The sequence below is a fragment of the Globicephala melas genome, chromosome 5 (genome assembly GCF_963455315.2).
Source record: "Globicephala melas chromosome 5, mGloMel1.2, whole genome shotgun sequence".
Classification (NCBI taxonomy): Eukaryota; Metazoa; Chordata; class Mammalia; order Artiodactyla; family Delphinidae; genus Globicephala; species Globicephala melas.
This window is the reverse complement of record NC_083318.1, coordinates 104545752-104573722: the sequence shown is the minus strand read 5'-3', so window position 1 is coordinate 104573722 and position 27971 is coordinate 104545752. Positions and strand designations below refer to the sequence as shown.

The following is a 27971-nucleotide window of genomic DNA, read 5'->3' as shown; positions in this document are numbered from 1 at the left end:
CAAAGCTGGAGGCATAACTCTTCCAGACTTAGACACTACTACAAAGCTACAGTAATCAAAGCAGCATGGTATTGGCACAAAAACAGACATATAGATAAATGGAAGTGAACAGAGAGCCCAGAAATAAACCCACACACCTACGGTCAATTAATCCATGACAAAGGAGACAAAACTATATAATGGAGAAAAGACAGTCTCTTCAACAAATAGTGTTGGGAAAGTTGGACAGCTGCATGTAAATCAATGAAATTAGAACATTCCCTCACACTATATATAAAAGTAAACATAAAATGGTTTAAAGACTTAAATGTAAGACATGATACCATAAAACTCCTAGGAGAGAACATAGGTGAAACATTCTTGGAAATAAATCATAGCATTATTTTCTTAGAGAAGTTTCCCAAGGCAAAAGAAATAAAGGCAAAAATAAACAATAGGACCTAATCAAACTTAAAAGCTTTTGCACAGCAAAGGAAACCATCAACAAAATAAAAGACAACCTACGGAATGGAGAAAATATTTGCAAACGATGTGACTGACAAGGGGTTAATAACCCAGATATACAAATAGCTCATACTATTCAAAAAAGAACCCCAAACAACCCAATCAGGAAATAGGCAGAAACCTAAATAGACATTTCTCCAAAGAAGATATATAGATGGCCAACAGGCACATGAAAAAGACGCTCAGCATCTCTAATTATTAGAGAAATGCAAATCAAAACCACAATGAGGTCTCACCTCACAGTGGTCAGAATGGCTATCATCAAAAAGTCTACAAATAATAAATGCTGGAGAGGATGTGAAGAAAAGGGAACCCTGCTGTTGGTGGGAATGTAAATTGGTGCAGCCAGTATGGAAAATGGTATGGAGTTTCCTTAAAAAAAACTGAAAATATAACTATGATATGATCCAGCAATCCCACTCCTGGGCATATCTGGAAAGGATGAAAACTATAATTTGAAAAGATACATGCACCTCAGTGTTCAGAGTAGCACTATTTATTGGGTTGGCCAAAAAGTTCGTTTGGGTTTTTCTGTAACCTTATGGGAAAACCTGTACGAACTTTTTGGCCAGCCCAATACAATAGCCAAGACATGGAAACAACCCAACTGCCCGTCAACAGATGATTGGTTTAAGAAGATGTGTTATATATACAATGGAATATTACTCAGCCATAACAAAGAATGAAATACTGCCATTTGCAGCAACATGGGTGGACCCAGAGAATATCATACTAAGTAATAGTAATATGCCAATGCTAATTTCTTAGTTTTGATAACTGCATCACAGTTTTATAAGACATTAATAATAGGGAATTACACACACACAAATAATTTGTGAGTAACACTTTTCTAAACAAGAAACAAATCTTTAAGTCCAAGGACAAAATTCTGATGTACAGGAATTCATAAAAAGTAACATTGTTAAATGGCCAAAATAACACAAAAATAATGCAAGTAAAGTCAGAAGATAAAAGATTAATACAAATAAACATTCACACCACAAATGACAGACAAAAAGGCTACTTCCCTTAACGTATTAAATCAATAAAATAGTATAATAAAAAAATGGCAAGAATCATGAACTGACCATTCAGAAAGATGTTTAACTTTCCTCATAATAAAAGTGCAAAGTAGATAATGAGATAGCATTTTTCACCTACCAGATTGCAAAACTCAATTTAATTATAAGGTGTTATAGGGTATGTAGGGAAATTTGTACCTTCATATTTTACTGTTAGTGGAAGTAATAATTGGTATATCTTCCTTGCATACTCTTTGAATCATTAATTCTAGTTCTAGAGTTTTATCCCACTAAAATATATTAGCATACATACATAATAATATATGTATAAGGAATTCATTGAAGTACTATTTATAACATAAGATTAAAAACAATTTTAATGTTCAATTAAAAACTAGTAAAAATTATACTACATCCAGATCCCTGTCCAACATACTAGACAGCTCGAAAGGAATGGGTTAACTTTATGCTGTTATGTAACAATTTCTAGGATATACTGTTAAAGGACTACCATGGTAGAAATGTTCTGTTACACTTAGAACTCATTTGCTATGGGAGCTATGATTTATGGATCCAGGTTTGAGTCACAGGAAGAATCCTTAGAATTTGCAACTGCCTCTTCTGATTACAGTTTTGGATAAATAAAGTCTATTTCAACAAATGTTTGTAAAATGAATGCTTGGAAGAAGGAAACTGTGGTTTATTAGCTAAGTCAGGAATCTCTTAGAACCAAGGGTCCCAACCTTAAGAATTCTCAACACTTCAGCAAAGGTAAGTAGGAAAATATCCAGCAAATTGCTAGCTACTCCACTTTATACTAGAGAATCTAGTATAAAGAATATGTAAATTGAAGACAGAGCAGCTATCCCCATCGATGTCTTATGAGTTGCACGGGGCTCCTCAATCACTCTGTAATCACATGGTTATTTTAATCAAAGCTTTTCCAATAAAGATTCTTCTAGCTAATAAAATAAGACCTGAGAGAGAAGCTCCCAATGACCCAGCAATAGGGAAATGACCGCAATGCATGATGCTTACCTGCCCTACATCTCCTGGAAGGCAATTCTGCTACTTGGTGCCATCGTTCTTCTTTGAAGTCATAGCATTCCACACTGCGGATAGCCTTTGGTGCTTGGCCCCCAACCACCACCATTAACTGCAAGGGCAGAAGTAGAGGCACTTGAACCAACAACTACTGCATGTTCAGGGATTTAAAATGTCTTACAAAGACAATGACATGGAGAATATTAGGATGAAGATGGTAGGGGGAGCTGGGGGAAAACAACCACCTCATCAACATTTAATAAACATCAACAAAGGGGACACATGTATGTTAGAACTACAATTCTATTTTCTAGCACATTTAGTCAAAAATAAGGATATCAGAAACTAAGTTTCTGATCCTTCAAGCAAAAGCAGTATTTAAGCCAAAAACAGCAGGCAGTCAGCACTGGCAAGGCTGCAGTGTCATAGGGCTTGCTATAAACTAGATCCCAGCTTTGTAATGACCAGGGATTAGATCTCCACAATCTAGGAAAGCAGACAGAAGTGAAATTTATGTTAGTGGGTAGGTGAGATGAAAAGGACAATAAGGTATTAAAGAAAGATGGAAGAAGGAAAAAAAAAAACCTATTGAAAAAGGAGAACTAATTGAATTGGAGTTCACAAGAGAGACAGATTCCCAGATGTCAAGTAAAGAGACCTCCCTGGATGCTCCACAAATAAAACAACCAAGAGGACAGATAATGGAGATACTAGAAATCATAACGAATGAATGAAGCATAGTCCAGCACTGAGAATAAGTGAGGTCCATAAACTTCTTCAATTCAATTCAATCCAACAACTATTTATTAAGTGCCTATCTTCCATATTTGATCAGAACTGTGCTAAGATGTTCTACATAAGAAATGTAAGACAGGGACTCTACCCCCAAGAGCTATTAGATATCACTAAGGAGACAAGACTCTAAAGTACTTCAAGAACTATATACAATTATATGTGACCAGAAAGCTATGATTAGTTATAGACATTAATTGCTATTCCTGATCAGAAAATGAAACATAGCCATAATTTAGTGAAAGCTTCCTGGAGGGAGTAGAACCTTGAGAGATAGATGGGATTTAGCAATCAATGTGTTTGTCTTTTAATGAGTATAAGTGGGCACACTGGGCACTCTTTGGAAACACTGAAAACACAGCTGTCAATTCAGAAGAACGTATAAGTTAATGATGTCACGTGTGTAACACTGTAAAGAATGGCAAGGACCTGTCAAGGGAAAAGTGAGATGACAGGAAAAACGGATGTTCAAAAGAAACAAAAAATGAAAACAAACAGAAGATGGAATGACTCATGCATACAAAAAGGGAAGGTTTGCAACCTTGACTGAGCAACGACCTACCTGTACTTGGAACTATAGAAAGATGGGTACACAGAAATCAGAATAAATCTTGTTTCCGAAAAGAAGCCTATTTTAGTAATTTATTTACTGGAAAGTATAAAGAATTTTAAAGGTCTTAAAAAGAAGACTGAATGTAGCACAGTTATATAATATTTTTTCTGACCTGCCATTCCTCTAGTGTTGAATACAAATAAATAAAAGGAAGAATTAACAAAGAAAATCTGCAATACCCTTCCCTCCTAATCCCAAAGGGAAAAAAGGGAGGGGCAAGGTTATGAAATCACAGAGGTGAAACAGACAGTAAGATCAATCCTGTATCTAGAGGTCTATAGAAGACCTACCTGTGCTTAACTTTTAAACTCTGCCCGGCAGTTAGACAACAGTTGAAAGAGGTTTGGTTAACATCTCTGATGAAGATCAGTTTAAAAAAATCTCTAAAGGGAATACTTTTCAAATAATCCTTGAGAAACAATATGGTTTATTAGATTTCATGATTCTCAACTATGAATCTTGTGATTTCCACACAACAGTTCACTTCTTGTAGATCAAAATGAGGATGGAAGGGAATATGTGCTACCGAATATACAGAAAGGTAGTAATATCTGTTCTTTACTCACCCAAGAGAAGTAAAATGGGGTGAGGATTTGGAACTCCAGGAATCAGAGATAATGGGGAAAGGAAGAATGTATCATGGGAAGACAAGAGCAGGAGAGCAGGGATATTTGTATGAGATCAAGAGACGGTGATAAAAACCACTGTGCTACTAGCATCAAAAGAGGTGTCATGACTCTGACACCCCAATTATTTGTGACGCCTGATCTGAGAAACATCATACTAGTTTATGCTAATGCAAAGGAATAGAAAACTGGGAAGACAGTTGTATGGAAAAGTTAAATGTGACGTATTTAAGGAAGGCAAGGGGTCGGGAGTTACACAAATTCAAGTGACCATCCTGAAATGTAGATCAATTAAACTTTGTTCTTTCATTTTCTTCACCTATTAAATATTAGTTTTGCCTCCTGAAATACCAAGTTTCATAATTTTCCAACTGGAAATCTTAATAGATATCCTGGGTAAAAAAAGAAAAATAAATATATAGAAATAATAAGATTGCATTTGTAAAAATACAGATTCCAAAGATAAAAAGAAGCTAACAACAAAGCACAGTAGCAAAACATATACAGTTTTTCATTATACTGTCCAAATCCAAGAGTGCCTTACACAATCCCAAGACGGTTTACTGACGATACAAAATATCGTCATATAAATAATATCTGAGATATAAAATAATATCTGAGATATAAAAAGATCTTTGATGCAAATTAGTATGCGTCCACAGAATCAGAGCCTAATTAGTCACTGTCATGGTAGAAACATTATCTATTATTCCAGCATTGCTACCACATTTTGTCTCATAGGTCTTACCATGATTATGATATGTCACAAGAGAAATTAATCTTTGCCTCATTCTTACCTACCTATTTAGAATTAATCTTGAGTACAACCACTCTAAAATGACAAACAGTGCTACTGAAAAACGTGTCCAACACAAGCAGTTTTGCAAAAACATGTGCAGATAAATAAACTTTGAGGAGAGACTATGCAAATGCAAAATCAGGAGCTGAGTAGCTTCCTGCTACCTGTCAGGTCTGCAACCCTCCTCCCCAGCCACCCTGAGAGAACAGAAGAGAACCTTCATGGATCAGCATACCCACCACAAAATCAGAGCTAAAGAACTGAGAAACCGCAAGTTTAATACAGTTAGGAGGGTCACTCCAAAGCCACAACCAGAGAAGCCCGGAGAGTGTCAACTGAACAGATGATCACAACTCTACATAAGAGAAAATACTTGATAGGATTTTACCAAAGACTCTTTAGAATGTTTTCAAAAGCGACATGCTTATTACAGAAATTAGAAGAGAATTAGTTTTCACTCTAAAGGTTAAGGCATAGCTAAAGATAGCAAAGCTAAAGATGCCAGCAGAGGGAACATGCAAGTTAAGAAGAGACCTTTTATAAATATGAAATGTTTAAAAAGTATTAAAGATAAAACAAGCTATTTAGAAGGAAGTTAAAGAGACCAGCATAAAAGAAATAATAATTCGAATGGGCTAAGCCTATGAACAACTTTTATAAATCTATTTTTTTTGTAAGAACAAAAACTGACACCAAATAATATGGACAAATATGAAGTAATGAAGACTTATAGAGATGGCTACTTATAAAAGGAGGTAAAAGGGTATTTGGAAAATGTGAACACTTATAAAATCAGCAGACCCAGATGGCATGCATACTAAGGTGTTAAGGGAACTAGCTAATGTACTTACTGAGCCACTTACAATTATTTTTGAAAAATCTTGGAGAACTGAGGAGAAATCAGAAAATTTAAAAACGGCAAATACCAATTTTCAAAATAGGGTAGGAAGTGAGTGCCTTGTAAATACTTTTTAAGTGATAATAATTCTCAGTAAAAATTTAGAATATTTTGAGAAAAGCATTTGAACTTCCAGGAGCCTATGAAACGATGAGTAACACGCAGAGGGATGTTAAAAAAAAAAGCATGCCAAATTTGAATCTATATGATCCTGAATCTCAATAGATGTTATGTGCCAAATTATTTACTTTTTGGCTTAGATAATAAACATAATCATATAGACTGAAACTTCCTACAAACGGACTATGTTGGTAAGTGGGTATTTCTAATGAGGTATCACCAGGGAAAGTACTGAAGTCCATTTTAAATTAAAATATTTACTAATGATCTAGAAAAAAGGAGGGAGTAGCACATTGGCAAAATACAGTTGGTTCTAAATTGAGAACTCTTGTTAACACTGGGCAAAACAGAAAAACACTACTAATATGGATTTGAAGCAATTAAAATGTAGACTCCAAAAAAAAATAAAATTGAAAAAACACTAAATAAAAGCATTAAAGTGAAAGAATTTAAAAGATTTAATTTAATGAAAAGGTAAAGTAATAACTAAAGGTGATATAAGAAAACAGTGGATAACAGATTAATTCTTATTTCTTAATTCATCATTGCCCCAAACACACATGAGAGCTAAAAATCAATACATAAATAAAAGCATTATATTATGGGTCATTCTGATTAGACCATACACAAAATGGTGCTTAAAGTGCTGGTCTCCTAGTACTGTAAAGATGCAAACAGAGCAGAAGGAATTGCAAACAAAGAGACAGAAATGAGGGGTTATTCGTAAGGAAAATTAAATCAGTAAGACATGAATGGCTTCAACTAAAAAGATAAAGGTAGAATATGAACTTTCACAGAGGAATTACATGAACACTGGAGATCTGGGAAAACATATGGAAAATCTACACTGAAATGACTATGTATGATGTGTGAGTGAACCATCAAATAGTACACAACAGACAATAGGAAGGAACAAAAGGAACAAGCTAGCATCCTAAGTTCTTAGCAATTCTGTGAAACTAGTCGGTTTTCAGTTACTATCCAAACATGTAGCTTACAAAGAAACCTTTGTAAAGAGCTAAAAAAAACTCAGAAGGGACAAATACCAGTTGCCTCTGTTCCAGAAGAGTGACATCATGTAGTTTATAAAGATTAAGTGAGTCAAACAATCCCCATCCTCCACAGACAAAATTAATAGAGAAGTTGAATTATATACACTTCAATGAATTCCTGGGCACATGGAAAATCAGATGAGTAAAATATTAACAGCCTCACTATGGGCCTTTCAGATGAGGTAGTAACAAGTATGAACAGCAGATCCTACTTTGGGAAGGTTCATGGGTGTCCTCAGTCGGGTCCGGACACTCTTCATTAATATACGCTGCTCTGTTGGTAGCAGATGATACTTCATAGCTTCAATGAGGTAATCTTTGCAAGCACTGCTGTTCTTCACCAGTGCTTCTTCCTCAACCCTCTGGAAGAAGAAATCAGACCCACCCCATGAGGGGATAGCTACTTCATGATAAGACTGACAAAGAAACAAAGTAGAGGAAAAAAGCAATAACTATCCTCCCTGGTTCAGTCTAAAAGTTACAGAGGAAAGTTTATAAATATCACTAAAAGAAAAGTAAATGATGCCCCCAAATGCTCAAGTATCTGGTCTGCAGAGCAAAATATTTATAAGTAATAAAGAAGAATTGCAATGAAAATTATATACTTCAATGTCAGCTACAGAATAATCTTTGGATAATATTATGTTCACCTATTTGTTATCTTTAAACATTAAGCCAAATAGTAAGAAAAATAAGTAAATTTAGATAATGAGTCCTTCAGGTGGGGGAGGAAATATTTATAAATTAAAGATGTCTTTTTAAAGCACAAACTAAATACCCGGAAAAGGAATTCAAAATACTTTATAACAATGTGCCTACACCACAAATAAAACTTGTCCTTGCTATCCCTGACGTCAAGTGCAGGACAGATTTTTTCTGTTCATTTTCTTAAAGGCAGAGTACCAATGATTACACAAATTACAACAAATAATGAGGCTTCAAGAAATTCTAAAATGATCAGATCTAATCTCCTTATAAAGAAATGTTTCAATACATGGTTTCAATTATAAATTAAAATGTTGAAATGTTCCTAGTAGAATATTAATAAAACAATAAATTTAAAATTGTTCAGAGACTACTAAAGATCCATTTATTGCTATTTATTTCAAATAACCTGGTTTTCCTCAGTTTAGAAGTAAAGACAGAAACCAAATGCAAGCCACTGGAACTGTGAAGGAAAATTAAAAAGTATTTGAGTTGAACATCAAAATTCCATTTCTACAGAGCAGTCAGAGCAGGCTATCAAAAGGAAAGCAAAGGAGATGCAGAGCAGTGACACAGAGCCACAAATGCATTTATTTACATGTACTTAAGTCACCACAAATACTGCCTCCATAAGTTCTAGTACTTGCTTACTCAAATCAGAAACAGGGAAGAAGCAAACCTGTAAGACAGGGAACTGCCCCAAGAGTTAGCAGCTGCCAAGGACAGCAGGTGCGTTTACTGCCCTCTGCCTAGTTACCACTGTGTAACAGGAATCTACATGCTGTCAGCCCAGTGACATGGAGTAGGTGTACTCATGTGTTTTGCAAATGCTTTTACCTGAACTAAATATTCCCGAGGAAGTAAAGGTAACCGTACATGTTCCATCAGCCGAGCCATAAATTCTTGCCTTACATCCTTGTCATGATTCACCCAAGCTATTACTGCTTCAAATACCTTGCCGAAAATATGGGGGAAAGAAAAATAAGTAATGAGTTATGTACCAAAGCATCTGAATAAAATACAATATTACATTTTGTATACAACTCTTGCTAAGACATCCAAGTTTAATCCATGGCTCAAGTTTTTCAAATCCTGACTTATGATGCACTTGAAAAGTACATCCACTCCATTTCTTTCTTTGCTTTTTATTTTTTTCATTTGGTACTTAGTATGTACTTAATTTAAGAGGTACTCTCAGGAACTTTTAGATAATACAGTATTGTTAGTCACATTAGGTCTCTAGAACTTTTTCATCTTATAACTAGAAGTTTGTACCCTTTGACCAACATCTCCCAGATTCCCCTACTCCCAGCCCCTGGTAACCACCACTCAACTCTCTTTCTATGAGTTTGACTTTTTTTTTTTTTTTTTTTTTTTTTTTTTTTTTTTTGCGGTACGCGGACCTCTCACTGTTGTGGCCTCTTCCGTTGCGGAGCACAGGCTCCGGATGTACAGGCTCAGCGGCCATGGCTCACGGGCCCAGCCGCTCTGCGGCATGTGGGATCTTCCCGGACGGGGGCACGAACCCGTGTCCCCTGCATCGGCAGGCGGACTCTCAAGCACTGCGCCACCAGGGAAGCCCAGAGTTTGACTTTTGAGTCTGCATATAAGTGAGATGATACAGTATTTGTCTTTCTCTGACTTATTTCACTTAGCATAATGCCCTCAAGGTCCATCCATGTTGTCACAAAAGGCAGCATTTCCTTCTTTTTATGGCTGAGTAATAATCCATTGTGTGTATATAGCACCTCTCTATCCATTCATTCAGGTTGTTTCCACATCTTGGTTATTGTGAAAAATGCTGCAGCCAACACAGCAATACAGGTATCTCTTCAAGATTCTGTTTTTATTTCCTTTGGATACATACTCAGAAGTGGGACTGCTGGATCATATGGTAGATCTACTTTTAATTTAGTAGGTACTTTAATAAGTACTTGAGTACTTTTATGTATTTAGTGAGTACTTTTTGCTGGGTATTTACTACATATTTCATCAAGTACATTATCTAATCTTCTTGAACTTGAGTGGTAGCGGTGATAATTTGATGATATATGATCTAATTCATTGTTGACAACCTTTCCAAATTGAATTTGGTTCTACTTACTTAGATTTAAATCTAAAGTCCCTTTTGAATAAAGCACCCAAAATAATAAAGCAAAGTGATATCTGGAATGAAAATCATGTACTCTTAGCAACAACTCATTTTTTGGCTTTTTCTTTGGGTTTACAAACAAATGCTGGACCATATACTTCTAAATCAAGGATCTGCAGAATAGATTAACTCTCTTTTGTCACAACAGTAGAATGTATTAAAATATAATATTTTATATTAAAAATAATCAAAATAATAAGGGCATTACAACATATATGTATGAGAAAGCTAATAAGCTATTATGAAGACAGTATTTGACTACATAATTTCCTTCCAGACTGATGAATATACAACCCAGTAATCTTTAACGGGTTGTAGAAAATGTCTGATGATATGTAAATGAATAACTAGGAAGCAAAAAATAGGTTATTTTGATGCAGGTATAGAGCAAGCAGCTAAAAATAATCTACATTATAATTAATGAGCCTCTTTAATTCATTCAGTCACCAAGTACCTCTATGTGCCAGATGCTAGAAGATAAAGAGGGTCCTGTCAATTCTATCTGCTATTTCTCAGCTCTGTCTTCTCTTCTCCACCCCTCTTTCTACCACCCTATGCCAGATCCTATTGCTCACTGGTAACTTCAACATCCTTCTATATGACCCTCACCCCACTTTTGGTCCATTCTGCACACCACCACTTTGGAGCTAGTCGCCAAAAATGGTCCCTAATAAACCACTTCTCTGGTATCCACACCTTATGTAGTAACCTCCCACAGGAATCTAAGCTGGCCCTGTGTAACCAACAGAAGGTTGTGGAGGCAGTGCTGTGGGGCTTCTGAAGCTGGGTCATAAGATGCCTCTGGTCTCTTGAAATGCTCATTTGGGGGAAGCCAGGTGTCATGTAAAAAGTCTGATTACTGGAGATGAGATGCTATGAGACCCAAGCCAGTCATAGAGAGGAAGGGGGGTGGGGAGGGTGAGCTACCAACCAATACCTGGCCCAGGAGCCAGACAAGCGAGTGAAGGAACCATCCTGGGTGTTCCAGAAACATAAGATGCCATGTGCAGAGGGACTGAAGCCTTGGGTATGTGGCTCCAGTAGAATAATGCCACCTGTCAAGCCAACCCAGCTGAAGCCCCAGGCACTGCAGAGCAGAGACAAGCTGTCCCTATGTGCCCTGCATGAATTCTGCCCACAGACTGTGAGCATAACGACATGGTTGTTTTATGTCACTGCATTTTGGGGTGGTTGTTATGCAGCAGTAGAAAACCAGAACAGCCTCCATGACATTTCTACAGTGAAGGCATTATCATAGCACTCTTCTACTGATTAGAACCCTTCAGAGGCTCTTCATCACCAGGATAAAGTCAATTTTTTTAAAAAAAATTTTTGGCTGTGTTGGGCCCTCGTTGCTGTGTGCGGGCTTTCTCTAGCTGTGGTGAGTGGGGGCTACTCTTCATTGCAGTGCATAGGCTTCTTGTTGTGGCTTCTCTTGTTGTGGAGCATGGGCTCTAGGTGCGCGGGCTTCAGTAGTTGCGGCACACGGGCTCAGTAGTTGTGTCATGTGGGGTCTAGAAAGCAGGCTTAGTAGTCGTGGTACACGGGCTTAGCTGCTCTGCTGCATGTGGGATCTTCCCAAACTAGGGCTTGAATCAGTGTCCCCTGCATTGGCAGGCAGATTCCTATTCACTGTGCCACCAGGGAAGTCCAAGTCAATTTTCTTTAACATGGCTGAGATGGTATTTTATGTCATCTTCCCACCTTATCTCCTACCACTGTGCCAAACATACTGTAAACTCTAATTGTAGTGAACTAAAAGAATGCAATCATTCTTTCACACCTCTTTACACTTACATATTCTGTTCCCTCTACCTGGGCTGCCCTTCTCCTTCCACCCATCCCTGTTTCCCTGGCAAATTCATATGCACTTTTAAAAATTTGGATCATACATCTGAGCCACACTTAACTCCAATCTGTATCCAAGGAATGATTAAAGGCTCCTTCTGGACCCTCTACAGCATTCCGTGATCATTTATTACCCCACTGCTTGTCCCTCTAGTCATGAGTAAAGGATTTTATTTTGCAATCTTCTTGTATGGAGGACTCCAATGGCAGTGTCTGGTACACAGTACGCACTCAACACACATCTATTAAACATGAATAGTAGTGTCTTCCTCTCCTCTATATTTCTGGGGTGTTAAGATTATACATTTCACAACCACTTTCACATATTTTTTTATTTGGTAAATATTATAAGAAATGTGTCTTTTTGCCCCAAGCAGTATGAATATCCTTGAGGAAAAGAACAACAAAGTTTATACAACAAATCACACAAAGGAAAAACTCAAGTTTCACTTCCTCCAAACACTGCAGGTTCATAAGCTTTTGCCCCCTGATTCCCACAAGCTACAAAACCTACCCAAAGAATAAAACCCACTGAGAAGCTTCTCCCTCCACCGATACAAAAGGTGCAGGTGGTTGAAAAAGGCAACCCCAACTTCGGAGAGACAGGCTACAACCAGACAAAGCAGCTGCACAGGGCTCTGGAAAGGGGGAAGGACACATGGAGAGGGTGGGGTGTAAGCTGCAGGGGCCAGTCTGAAGGAAGAGGTCAGTCTGGAACTAGCTAAACTTTGCCACCTGGGTGACTTCGTCCAACTCACATGATGGTGAAATTACTTTGGTTTGTGAATATTATGTTTATTTATTTATTTATTTTTGAAGTGGCTTCTTTTTATTAATTAATTAATTTATTTATTTTTGGCTGCATTGGGTCTTCGTTGTTGCATGCGGCCTTTCTCTAGTTGTGCTGAGCGTGAGCGGGGGCTACTCTTTGTTGCTGTGCGCAGGCTTCTCATTGCGGTGGCTTCTCTTGTTGAGGAGCATGGGCTCTAGGCATGCAGGCTTCAGTAGTTGTGGCACACAGGCTCAGTAGTTTTGGCTCATGGGCTCTTGAGCACAGGCTCAGTAGTTGTGGCGCACTGGCTAGTTGCTCCACGGCATGTGGGATCTTCCCGGACCAAGGCTTGAACCCATGTCCCCTGCATTGGCAGGTGGATTCTTAACCACTGTGCCACCAGGGAAGTCTGAGAATATTATGTTTAGATCACAATTTTCCCTGGTATCTAGCTGTGAGAAGAAACCCAGTTCCCCAAAGGCCCTTTGTTTCAGATAGTTCAATGTATGCAAGCTCTTGCTGTGGGGTCAAGCACAAAACTCTGGTGTCTAACCATTTAGGGACGCTCCTAAGGGGTGAGAACACAGTTATTTACCCAACCAACAAGTCAACTAGCGGAGTTTCTCAACTTCCAGATCAAAGATCACTGGCTGTCACTACACATACAGGATCACAAAGTTACAAAACAAAGTGAAAGAAAGGAAAAATACTATATCACTGTACACTGGGAAAAGAAAAATACACTTACTTTCTCTTCTGAAGAAATGGTAAGTTTGTCACTCGAGATTAAGCTGCACACTTGTTCAATGCCGAGGTTGAGAAATTCTTCACTAAGTACGACATCTGCAAAATGTTGCTCTGTTTGGAGGTTACAAAGAAAACCCATTAACACCACATTCTATTACCATAGTTTCAAACTGCTTAAAAAAGAAGAGGGTTTTTCCTAATCTAACCTATGAAGGAGAAAACCAAGTGTACTTCCTTAAGGCAAGAACTAACAAGACAAACCCAAACAAACTCTCCTGGGGAAGTGGTCTGTACTTGAGTGACAAAGTGGAAGCACAGGCAGGAAGGTAGCCTTACTGTACACTCCGCTGAATCACTTCTGTTTTTATAAGAGGGTATTTTAGAGTTAAACATCTATCTATTTCTTATCTGGTAATAAGACTATCAGTGTTGAAATTTGTAAAACCTTTTGATTACATAAATCAGATAAAGTACATGGTGTTATTATTTACACACTTAAATGTATTATGTAAAACATTAGAGGGCTTTAGGACATAATGGGGTAAGGAGGGGAAGCTGCTTTAATTGAAAACTAAAGACTAAACAAGGAAATCTTAAATGCTGGTCAGTCTGAATAGATAACTCTGAATTCTATGTAAGCAATTTACTTGCGGATCAAGTTACACTATTTTATACCCTCAATTCCTTTCCAGAAACCAGTGAAATTAGGAATTCTTAAAACTGAAAAAGAAACCCTTTCTTTGATTTCACAAATATACCCACTCCTCCAAAGGGGGGGGAGGGGGTACTATTAGTATAATCAATGACTTAAAAACTTAAAAAAAAAAGAAAACTAATCATTTACAAAGTATCCTTTCCTCCAAATCTAGCTCTCATTTTAAAGCGTGAGCTCACAAGGAAATATGGTGGTCAAATCCCAGCTCTGCCACGTGCTAGTTTGTAAAACCTTGGGAAAGTTTTGTAATTTCTCTAACCCTTGGCTTCCTCATCTATAAAATGGGGATAATAAAAATACCTTACATAACAAGATTGCTGTGAGGATTAAATAAATTAATGGCTTGTAAGCATCTAGAACTGTGTGTGGTAAAGGGTAAAGACTCAATAATTTAGCTCTTATTGTATTGTGATCCCTATATTCTAAAGTAAAAATCTGCTAGGAATTCTAGGTATTTTCTAGGTCTTTACAATTAACTATATTCTAATAGTAATTTTTTTCAAAGCCTTTTTTTCTAAGGTGAAATAAAAGATTCATTTCAAATGTATGTTTCAACATACCATAAAAAGGGTTAGTTGGCTTCCCTTGCAGAGAACACAGAGCAAAGCAATGCCCCCAAGACTGGAGAGATCAACAGGAGAACACAGGGAGCTGCAGCTGATTGAAAGAGACTCACAAGTGGAAACCGCATGCGAATCAGTGCGAGGGTAGGAAAATCTCAGCGTGGACAACTCTGAGAGTTAAAAACTCCAGGGGGACCCAGTCATAGGGGGATCCCCTCAATATTGTGAGATTTCCTCCAGGAGCTCGACCAGGTTTCCACAGTAAATATGAGAGAAGAATCCCCTCTGGCTTCTGGTAGAGGGAGGAGAAATGAATTTCAACAATTTGAAATATCCAAAGCAGTGTGTTCTTAATAAGGCCTGCCCTCAGGAGAAACTAGTTAACCAGAGCCTAACTGAACCCAAGGAAGGGAAACACCCAACTCCAACCCACTCCAGCCATCCTGTCCCACCTAGGGAGGGAGAAAGAAACCTGAGAAACATTTGTCAAGTTCACAGTCCAGAGCCACAGGCTCACTAACAAACTGAGACCTAATCATAGGAATACAGAAGGCTTCCCTCCCCACATCTCACTGTCACATCTCTAAAGGCCTGTTTACAGCAGTTCCTTTCACTGGGTACATCATGTCTGGCGACCAAGAAAAAAATTACAAGGCATTCTAAAAGGCAAAAACACAAATTGAAGAGACAGAGCAAGCATCCAAACCAGACATGGCAGGGATGCTGGATTTATCAAACTGGGAATTTAAAACAACTATGATAAATATGCTCAGAGCTCTAATGGATAAAGCAGACAGCATGCAGGAACAGATGGGCAATGTAAACAGAGAGATGGATAATTCTAAGAAAAAAGTAAAAAGAAATGCTAGAGATCAAAAACACGATAAGAAAAATGAAGAATGTCTTTGATGGGCTGATTAGTAGACTGGACACGGCTGAGGAAGCAACCTCTGAGTCTGAGGAAAATGGTGGATACATGCCATTATACATTGTCAAAACCCACAGAATATACAACACAAGCAGTGAACCATATATACTATGGTCTTCAGTTAATAATAATGTATCAATATTGGCTCATAATCTGTAACAAATGTACCACACTAATGCAATATGTTAATAATGCAGAAACTGTAGGAAGAACAGGAAGAACTCTCTGCACCGCCCACTCAATTTGTCTATAAAACTACAACTGCTCTAACAAATATTACTAGTTAAAAAAGAATGCACTGATAAAGAACAACATAAATGATTAATTTGTAACTGAATAATAGTTCCTGACCTCACAAGAAGTTTACACAAAAAAATCATTTCAGAACTTTTTATACATAAAGAAATATTTTCACTTCCAAACATAGGCCTGTAATGATTTTGCACCAAGCTTCTTTTACAGTTTTAAAATCTGAATCAGAGAAAGAGATTACTGGCCTCCCTATACTTTTCATGGGGGAAAAGAAATCTCTAGTGGTAACAAACACAACAGAGAGAACGTAACTTTTCTATATCATGACTGTATAAGTTACCCTAGACTCTTGCCTCATTAATCAGAAAAATGGACTTACTAAAAAACAAACCTGGTAACGTTTTAAAAATAATCAATTACTTACATTTATAAGTAAGGGCATTAGTAAACTTTATCCAGAGTCAAGTTTGGGCTCTAAATTCATTGTGTACTCTTTACTAGTGATCAAAGGAGGTTAAGAGGACAGGAAAAGTAGTCAACTACTACAACTGTACTGTCGACCTTCCCATATCCAGGGCTGTGAAACTCAACTGTATTCATCCTACATCATTTTATACAGGGGACCGGAGTATAGACAGATGTTGGTATCAGCGGGTCTCCTGGAACCAGTCCCCCAAGGATACACAGGGATGATGGCATTGCGAAAACCATAACATAGCTGTTATTCAAACAAATGAACCTGAGGACCCTCACCAATTACAAAAAAACTAGTCTAAATGAAAAGTGGAGAAAGATGAAATGTTCAAAGGAACTTTCATTGTAGAAAGTCATATACATATTTTTAAATAGTTCCAACCCTCACATATGTTCTACTTTCTACCTGAACAACCTCTCCTCCTCAGTAAAAGCTTTAGGTATTGGTATCTAATGTTTACCCCTTCACATTAAGCTTTCTTGAAAAGGTTTTGGCAATTATGTAGAGCATCACTAAATATGGAGGGCAGTATCTGGCAACATCAGGAGTAAATTAGTTTACTGTAAGGCCTGCCTTTTCTCTATTTATATGAACAGTATGAATCTTCAAATGTTCTGCTGTATTAACTGACAGGCAATTTGGCAGGACTCTTGCTGGTTAATACACCCCAGGCACCCAGACACACCAGATGACTGGCTCAGTCACTGTAAGGCACTCTGGGGCACGAGTGATATTTTAAATGTCTTTGGTTACACAGGTTTGTCCCGTGAATAATATTCTTAATTTAATGTCACCTAACTTGAGCATTTACTGATCTTTCCCACTAAACTTGAAGATTCCACCTACCCACCTACCTACAACAATTCACATAATTTATATGGCCTGACTTCAACCCACACACCAGCAGAACTCACGGTTATCCTAGGGCCACTATCCCTGGCCCAACCCTCTCTGTTTCCAGAACAGCTTACGCTTGACACTGCCAATTGTCTGTTATTTTATATGTTCTGAAGCCTTGGTCTCCAGATCCTATTGTTTCTTATCAGTCCATGCTTGCTCTGCATGATCCTACCAACCTTAAAACTTTAACCAATTCACTCAGTATCAAACTAAAAACATTAAAAGTAGCATCCATTCTTTTTGATGTGATGGTAAATAAGATTATTTCCTTAATCTCTCTTTCTGATACTTTGTTGTTAGTGTATAGAAATGCAACAGATTTCTGTATATTAATTTTGTATCCTGATACTTTACCAAATTCATTACTGAGCTCTAATAGTTCTCGGGTAGCCTTTAGGACTTTCTATGTACAGTATCATGTCATCTGCAGACAGTGACAGTTTTGGAACTTCCCTGGTGGCGCAGTGGTTAAGAATCTGCCTGCCAATGCAGGGGACACGGGTTCGATCCTTGGTCTGAGAAGATCCCACATGCCGTGGAGCAACTAATCCTGTGCACCACAACTACTGAGCCTGTGCTCTAGAACCTGCGAGTCACAACTACTGAGCCCGTGTGCCACAACTACTGAAGCCCATGTGCCTAGAGCCCATGCTCTGCAACAAGAGAAGTCACCGCAATGAGACGCCCATGCACTGCAACCAAGAGTAGCCCCCACTTGCTGTAACTAGAGAAAGCCTGAGCGCAGCAACGAAGACCCAACGCAGCCAAAAAACACCCCACAAACAAACAGTGACAGTTTTACTTCCAGTTTGGATTCCTTTTATTTCTTTTTCTTCTCTGAATGCTGTGGCTAAGACTTCCAAAACTATGTTGAATAAAAGTGGTGAGAAGGGGGCTTTCCTGGTGGCGCAGTGGTTGGGAGTCTGCCTGCCGATGCAGGGGACACGGGTTCGGGCCCTGGTCTGGGAGGATCCCGCGTGCCGCGGAGAGGCTGGGCCCATGAGCCACAATTACTGAGCCTGCGCGTCTGGAGCCTGTGCTCCGCAGCGAACAAGAGAGGCAGCGATGAAGAGTGGCCCCCGCTTGCCACAACTAGAGAAAGCCCTCGCACAGAAACAAAGACCCAACACAGCCATAAATATATAAATAAATTTAAAAATAAAAAAAAATTAAAAAAAAAAAAAGAAGTGGTGAGAAGGACATCCTTGTCTTGTTCCTGATCTCAGAGGGAATGCTTTCAGCTTTTCACCATTGAGTATGATGTTAGCTGTGGGTTTGTCATACTTGGGCTTTATTATGTTGAGGTATGTTCGTTCACTCTATGTCCACTTTCTGGAGAGTTTTTACCATAAATGGATACTGAATTTTATCAAAATCGGTTTTGGCATCTACTGAGATGATCATATGGTTTTTATTCTTCAATTTGTTAATGTGGTGTATCACACTGACTGATTTGTGGATACTGAAAAATCCTTGCATCCCTGAGACAAATCCCTTTTGATCATGGTGTATGATCCTTTAATGTATTGTTGGATTCGACTGGCTAGTATTTTGTTGAGGATTTTTGTACCTGTGTTCATCAGTGATATTGGTCTGTAATTTTCTTTTTTTGTGATACCTTTGTCTGATTTTGGTTTCAGGGTGATGGTGCCCTCACAGGACGACTTTGGAAGTATTCCTTCCTCTGCAATTTTTGGAATAGTTTGAGAAGGATAGGTATTAACTCTTGTCTAAATGTTTCATAGAATTCACCTGTAAAGCCATCTGATTCTGGACTTCTGTTTTCTGGGAGTTTTTAAATTACTTATTCAATTTCATTACTTGGTCTGTTCATATCTTCTATTTCTTCCTGGTTCAGTCTTGGGAGCTTCTCTCCATTTCTCATTGAATTTTAACTTTTCCACCTTTGGAAGTGACAGGAAGGGACAATAGGTTTGGCTACTGTGCTGGTCCAGATTGCCAGCAGCAATACCATCTAGCAAATGCTTCCCCTTCAGCCCACTCCCATTTACATAGGGTATCATTCCATAGGTATAGAACTAGTGGTCTATCTCAACCACTAGGTAATACAGCTGTATTCACTGTCAAACCCAAGTTTGCCAGATGGGGTGAATGCACAGTCTATCACATTAGGCCTTTAGGAATCCTGACGTAAAAGTTTAGAAGTACAGTTAAGGTTTCTTGCTTAGGAATCACCCCTGCTTCTGGCCCCTGCAACTGCAGCCCTGGTCCTGGAACCACTGAATCAGGTAGGAATAAAAGGAAGTTGAGGTGTTGTGGGGGAAACTGTATAGTCATACCAGCATCTTCTCCCACCTCCTCTTCCCCAGATTCTTCTGAAAAGTGAAGGAATCTATCTGTTGAAGACTCCTCCTTGGTCACACCCACGTGGGGTATCCTTAACCCATGTTGAGTGTGAGCACACGCTTGTGAAGACGTGTAAGCCAGCCCTTCATGCCTTTACCTCCCCCAGTTTTAGACAATAAAAGTTTCAGTTGCCTGCTCTAAGTCTCTATCAAAGTACTACTCCTAGGATATCTCTCCTAGGATACCTCTTTGCTCATTGTTGGACATTATGGATTACTACTGTGGACTGAATTGTGTTCCCCCAAAATTTACATTTTGAAGACAACCCTTAATGTGGTTGTATTTGGAGATAGATCCTTCAAGGAGGTAATTAAATTTAAATGAGGTCATAAGAGAGCCCTAATCCAATAGGACTGGTGTCCTTATAAAAAGACACCAGTGGTGTGCATGCACAGAGAAAATGCCATGTGCGGACACAGTGAGAAGGTGGTCATCTATAAGGTGGGAAGAGAGGTCTCACCAGAAACCAACCTTACTGGCAGCTTGATCTTGGACTCCCAGTCTCCAGAACTATGAGGAGGTAAATTTCTGTTGTTTAAGTCACCCAGTCTGTGGTATTTTGTTATGGCAGGAAAACTTTTGGAAATTGCAAAGCACTACAGAATGTAAAGAATCTTTCATTCAATTAAAAAAAATGTTTTTAATATCTACAAAAAGAAGTAGCATCCAAACCTATTACATTATTTTCAAAAGCATATAACATTTCTCTTTTCTTCTTTGTAACCCTTGTGCTATAAGAAAAAAAAATATTTTAGTGAAAAACACTTTGGTGATTTAAGCTTCTGGCAAGTACTACTGGAAACTGAGAATAGAGGAGGAATTCATTATTACTCAGTTAATGAGATAGTTTTAATGAATGGCCAAGAGAACACATATAGCACATCTAAATAATATACTAATAAACTCTTTTCTAAGTGACATTATAGTGTAGTTTAATCTGCTACCTTCACAATGGTCATTCTCAAACCTTATGCTGAAGATGACAGTTCCACTGTTGCCATCAAACCATCCTGCTTTTTGACTGTGGGCTAGAAATAGAACAACTGTGAGAAATACAGAGTAGTATTACCACATGGACAGGATCCACAATCAAGAGAAACCACTGCACATCTGTGCAGGTGAACAGACATGTGCATACTGAAATCGGTCTGTTAGCTACCACCTCCATTCAGTTTTATGCCTCAGAATGCTTTGGGGTAAGGAGAATGGGAAGTGGTTTGTTTTACAGTACCTATAACCAATTCTCTTGAACTAAAATAAAGCAAGTCTTGTCATTTGAATGGGAAAAAGTATAATTCTGTATCTGTTGGAGGAAAAAACCCTGTTGTCAAAACTGTAAGGGCAAAAGGAGCTTTACAAAGTTGTTATGGGAACATATAAAATTCAAACCACATTTATAAAGGGAATCGCTAGGCCATCTCAGAAGAAAGAGCTTTGGGTGTGACGAGATCACAAATTTTAGTCAACTAATGCAAGACACGTACAATACGGCAAGGCATTTCCCCAATACATATTAAAAAAAAAAGCATGGACTCCTAACAATACCTTTAATGAATCGGTAAAATCTTGCATGTGTTTCTAAAACATTAAAATAACATGAACCTGTAATGACTGACAGTGGCAGTTCTCAATTTTACGATTCCTATATGTATATTCAAATTTCTAGGCACCAAAAGCAACTGAAAACATGTTTAGATAGAAATTTGTTCACAGGAACTCTGTAGGAAGAAAGGCAAGAAGGTTAGTGCTACCTGTCATTTTATGTGTTCTTTATACAAATCATTATTTGCCTCTCTGCTGCTTAGTTCCTGTTGTTAAATGCTCTAATATTACCACTACTGCTAAAAAAATTATATATGAACATTTCTTCCCTGGCCTCAAGCTACAAAACCATGAAGATCAAAATTAAAACCAAACAAAAAACCCCAAAACATATCCCTACTATGAAACTGTGTACTATTTCATACTGCCGGTAGGAGTATAAATTAGTACAAGCTCTACAGACATCAATATTGAAATCTCATCCTACAAATACACTTGACCAGTTACAAAATAACACGTTCCAAGTTATTCACTGCGGCATTGTTTTTAATAACTGCAAAAGAGTTAATTCGTTGGCATTGATTAAAAATGGTACAATTACACAATATTCTGCATCTATAAAAAAGAATAAGAAAGTTCATGCTATGAAGAGAGTTTCAGGAAATGTTGCCAGTTTGAGGGCAGAAAAGGTACTACCGAAGGAGTACACAGAATATTAGCTACCTTTTGTGTAAAGAAAGGGGAAGGATAACACTATAGATTCATGTACACTGGAAAAGTATAAAAGGAACTAATAAAAACACTTCCCTATAGAGGAGGGCATACCTAAGGAGGAGAGAAGTAGGACAGATGTAGAAACAAATGTTTTCAGTGGATAGCTTGGTACATATTACTGTTATATGAACCATATGAATAGATTACCTAGCCTCCCTCACCCCCACAAAACAAAAAAAACCCAAAACTAATACTAGTAACTACATTTGTCAGGAGACGGGGGGTAAGGGAGAATGACGGACAAGGGTGAAAGGGAGACTTCTTCAATATACACCTTTCAACACCCTTGTGTATATAGTCAAATGATCTTTGATAAGGATGCCAAGACCACTGAAAGAGGAAAGAACAGTCTCTTCAAAAAACAGGGTTGGGGGCTTCCTGGTGGCGCAGTGGTTGAGAGTCCGCCTGCCGATGCAGGGGACATGGGTTTGTGCCCCAGTCTGGGAAGATCCCACATGCCGCGGAGCGGCTGGGCCCATGAGCCATGGCCGCTGAGCCTGCGCGTCCAGAGCCTGTGCTCCGTAACGGGAGAGGCCACAACAGTGAGAGGCCCGCGTACCGCAAAAAAAAAAAACCCACTTAGATGATGCTGCCAGTAACAAGATGAATAAGTTCTGGGGATCTAACATACAGCATGGTGACTACCATCAACAATAATGCATTACACAGTTGAAAGTTTCTAGGAGAGTAAATCTTAAATGTTCTCACCACAAAAAAGTAATAGTAATTATGTTTTGTTATTCAATTGTGTGAGTTCATTATATATTTTAGATATCAAGCCCTTATCAGATATATGATTTGCAAATATTTTCTCCCACTTTGTAGGCTGCTTTTTCATTTTATTTATTGTTTCTTTTGCTGTGCAGAAGCTTTTTCTTAGCTTGATGAAGTCCTACTTATTAACTTTTGCTTTTGTTGCTTGTGCTTTTGGTGTCATATCTGAAAAATCATTACCAATGTCAAGGAGCTGTTTTCATCTAGGAGTTTTATGGTTTCCAGTCTTATGTTTAAGTCTTTAATCTATTTGAGTTAATTTTAGTTAAGTGTTGTAAGATAGGGGTCCAATTTCATTCTTCTGTATGTGGTTATCCAGTTTTTCCAATACCACTTACTGAAGAGATTGTACTCCCCCCACTGAATATTCTCGACTTCCTTACCAAATACTAGTTGGTTGTCCACAAGGGGGTTCTTACCAGGCTCCCAATTCTGTTCCATTGGTCTATGTGTCTATTTTAATGCCAGTACCCACCCTGTTTTGATTATTGTACCTTTGTAATATAGTTTTAAATCAGGAAGTGTGATGCCTTCAGCTTTGTTCTTCTCTCTCAGGACTGCTTTGGCTATTTGGGTTCTTTTGTGGTTCCACTAAAATTTCAGGATCTTTTTTCTATTTCTGTGAAAAATACCACTGAAATTTTGATAGGGATTGCATTGGATCCATAGATGGCTTTGGGTAATATGGACATTTTAACAATATTAATTCTTCCAATCCATCAATGCAGGATATCTTTCTATTTATTTGCATCCTTTTCAATTTCTTTCATCTAAGTCTTGTAGTTTTCAATGTACAGATCTTTCTCCTCCTTGGTTAAATTTACTCCTAAGTATTTTATTGTTTTTGATGCTATTGTGTATGGGGCTGTTTTATTTCTTTTTCATATATTTCATTGTTACTATATATAAATTCAACTGATTTATGTGCTGATTTTGCATCATGCAACTTTAATAAATTTGTTGATTAGTTTCAACAGGTTCTTTTTTTTTTGGTGGAGATCATATCATATAAGATCCTATCTGCAAACAAACAATTTTACTCCTTCCTTTCTGACTGGGTACCTTTTATTTCTTTCTCTTGCCTGACTGCTCTGGCTAGGACTTCCACTACTATGTTGAATAGGAGTGGTAATGGTGGGCACCCCTGTCTAATATCTGATCTTAAAGGAAAAGCTTTCAACATTTTGCTTTTTGAGTATGACATTAGCTGTGGGCTTGCCATATATGGCCTTTATTATGTTACAGTATGTTCCTTCTATACGCAATTTGCTGAGAGTTTTTCTCATGAAAGGATGCTATACTTTGTCAAATGGTTTTTCTGCATCTACTAAGATGATTGTATAATTTTTATCTTTCATTCTATTAAGTGGTGTACCTTACTAACTGATTTGCATATGTTGAATCCTATGCATAAACTCCACTTGATCATGGTGTATGACCCATTTAATGTGCTGTTAATGTCAGTTTGCTAATATTTGAAAATTTTTGCATCTGTATTCATCAAGGATACTGGCCTATAGTTATCTTTTCTTGTAATGTCTTTATCTGGCTTTGGTATCAGGGTAATGCTGGCCTTGTAAAATGAGTTTGAGAGTTTTGCTCCTCTTTGACGTTTTGTAAGAGCTTGAGAAGGATTAGTGTTAATTCTTCTTTAAACGTTTGATGGAATTCACCAGTGAAGCCAACTTGGTCCTCGACTTGCTTTGCTGAGAAGTTTTTGATTTCTGATTCAATCTCCTTATTTGTTATTGGTCTGTTCAGATTTTCTGTTTCATGAATCAGTCTTCATAGATTGTATGTTTCTAGGAATTTATCCGTTTCTTCGAGGTTATATTGGCATATAAACATCCATTACAGTCTCTTACAATCCTTTGCATTTCTGTGGTATAAGGTGTAATGTCTCCTCTTTCATTATTAATTTTAATTCACTTTAACCTTCTTTTTTCCCTAGTCTAACTAAAGGTTTGTCTATTTGGTTTATCTTTTCAAAAAACCAGGCCTTAATTTCACTTACCTTTTTCTATTGTTTTTCTGGTCTCTATTTCATTTATTTCTACTCTGATCTTTGTTATTTCCTTCCTTCTGCTATCGTTGAGCTTAGTTTGTTCTTCTTTTTCTAGTTCCCTGAGATACAAAATTAGGTTGTTTGAGGTCTTTTTTCTTAATATAGGCATTTATCACTGTTAACTTCCCTCTTAGAACTGGTTTTGCAGCATCTCGTAGATTTTGGTATGGTGTGTTTTCATTTTTGTTTGTTCCAAGATATTTTTAAATTTCCTTTTTGATTTCTTTTCAGTTGTTTTCTTTTCTTTTTTTAAAATTTCTTTTTTTGACCCATTGGTTGTTCAGGACTGTGTTGTTTAATTTCCACACATTTGTGAATTTTTGAATTTCCTCCTGTTACTGATTTATAGTGTTATACCACTGTAGTCAAAAAATATACTTGGTATGATTTTAATTTTCTTAAATTTGTTAAGACTTGTTGTGTGACCTACCATATGGTCTATCCTGGAGAAGTTCTGTGTGTGCTTGAGAATAATGTGTATTCTGCTATTTTCGGATAGAATGTTCTGAATATGTCTGTTAGGTCCACTGGGTCTAAAGTACGGCTCAAGTCCAATGTTTTCTTGTTGATATTCTGTCCGGATGATTATCCATTGTTGATTAAAGCTGGGGTATTGATGTTCCTGAAGATTATTTTATTATTGTCTATTTCTCCTTCCAGATCTTTTAGTACTTCTTAATACATTTAGGTGCTCCAATGTTGCGTGCATATATATCTATGATTGTTATATCTTCTTGATGAATTGAACCATTTATCATTATATAATGACCTTCTCTTCTCTAGTTACCATTTTTGGCTTAACATCTATTTTGTCTGACATCAGTAGAGGTACCCCTGTACTCTTTTGGTTTCCACTTGCATGGTATATCTTTTCCATCTCTTCACTTTGAGCCCATGTGTGACCTCAAAACTGAAGTGAGACACTGGTAGGCACCATATATTATTTTTTTGTTTTTTAAAATCCATCCAACCAATCTATGCCTTTTGATTCTCCAATCAAATCCATTTACATTTAGCGTGATTATTGATAGGTAAGATATTACTAATTCCAACTTACAGTTTTCTGCCTATTTTTGCAGTTCCCTTGTTCTCTTCCTCTCTCACTGTCTTCCTTAGTAAACATGATTTTCTATAGTGGTGTGCTTTGAGTCCCTTCTTTTACCTTTTGTGTATCTACTTTAGGTTTTTGCTTTGTGGTTACCATGAGGCTTACATAAAATATCTTATAGATATAATAATGTATTTTATGCTGATAACAACTTAACTTTAATCATATATAAAAACTCTACCCCTTTACTCCCCCCCCACCTTTTATGGGTTTTGATGTATAATGTACCTCTTTTTACATTGTAAATTCATGAACAAATTATTGTAGCTATAGTTTTTTTTAATACTCTTATCCTTCAACCTTATACCACTATTTTAGAGTATTAGAGTATTCTTAATTTGATTATACGCTTACCTTTACCAGTGTGTTGTATATTTTCATACGTTTTCATGTTATTAATAGCTGCCTTTTTATTTCAGCTTGAAGAACTCCTTTCAGCATTTCTTTTATGGCAGAACTAGTGGTGATGAACTCCCTCAATCTTTGCATCTGGGAAAGTCTTTATCTCTCCTTCATTTCTGAATCACGGACTAAGAAAGGGCACTCCTGGCACTAAGCTGTGTTGCCATGTGGGAGGGGTGACACAGGTGAGGTCAAACTGCTCCTCTCACCCTCTCCAGCGTGTCCAAACTTGTGCTGGTATTGTTGTTTTTGCTCCAATGTAATGCTGTATCATCTCCTCTGGAAACCTGGACTTCCAGGAAGGCTCTCTCATCTGTGGGGGACAGTCTGGCTCAGTGTTCTCCGGGGGCTCCCAGACTGCAGTCAAGAGGGACTGGAAACAGTTCACAGATCACTTCAGGATCTACAGCCAGTACCAAGGTCTGCCTGCCTATTGCCTAACGTACAGTGGGCAAGGCTCCTTCTGGGTTCTTTAGGGTATGATGCTGGATCCCACAGCTCCCACAAAGGTACCTTCATTTGTGGATGGATACAGGATATTTGTTGTGCAGGGAGGGAAGGCAAGAATGAGGGATGTCTTATACCCATGACCAGAAAACGTTTATAACCATGTGAAAACATCAGTGATTGAAATTTTAAAAACACAAACAGTAACAAAATATCCCCAAACTAAGCCTAACTAGTTTTTGTCCCCAGTGAGAAAGAAAAGTGTTACTATAAACAGTCAATGCATTTTATTGTCTTGACTTCTGGGAACAATCATCTGCTATCCTCTCCTACTTGGGCCACTGCTCTACCTTGCTGGCCTTTACTTGCTGGCCTCTAAAGTTCTTTAGAGCAGACCTTAATACTGAAGCCTCTACATACTGATGCACACACATCTTTATCTGTTGAAACACAGGCTCTGGCTCACTTTCCCCTCAAATTGTTCTTTGGAAGTTCTTTTCTTAAGATTAGTATTTCTTAACCCCTGTGCAGTGTTTCACCCTAAGAACACTCTCTTCTAGCTTGGATTCTATAACACTTTTTTCTACGTTTCTAACTACTCAGTGTGTCTCTATCAGCTCCCTAAAGCTAGGTATTGCCTACAGTCCTGCCTGCCCCAAGTCCCCTTTTCATTTTCTGCTTGTTCTCCTTTAACCATTTCATCCACATTTGTGTGTCCCTAGTTACTGTCAACAGTTGACAATTCCAGAGTCAACCTCTTTCCCAAACCCTAATAACTGAATTTCCAGCTATCTGTTAGTCTCCATATGCTCTGTCTAACCGTCATAGCTATTTTAAACAAATAGATCCACCCCAACACCATTCACCTGCAACATATACAAGCAGTCCTCTAAAACTCACATTATTCATTGCCATAGGTCACTTACTTTGGCTTCTTTTGCGCTCTGTGGTCTGACTTTTTAATC

General features: G+C 37.8%; 1 protein-coding gene across 4 annotated transcripts in view; it reads right to left on the bottom strand.

The window, feature by feature from the left end:
* KLHL2 (kelch like family member 2) overlaps positions 1-27971 on the bottom strand; it is a 125005-nt gene that overhangs the window by 12723 nt on the left and 84311 nt on the right. For 3 of the 4 annotated variants that reach the window (XM_030847063.2, XM_060299640.1, XM_030847073.3), the window contains 4 exons: positions 13696-13805; positions 9013-9129; positions 7683-7832; positions 2565-2682 (listed from right to left, as the gene is read on the bottom strand). In XM_030847063.2, coding sequence (XP_030702923.1) covers positions 2565-2682; positions 7683-7832; positions 9013-9129; positions 13696-13805 — 495 coding nt within the window. Of the gene's footprint in view, positions 1-2564; positions 2683-7682; positions 7833-9012; positions 9130-13695; positions 13806-14969; positions 15128-27971 lie in introns of those variants that run through there. The other variant, XM_070045604.1, reaches the window with a different exon arrangement.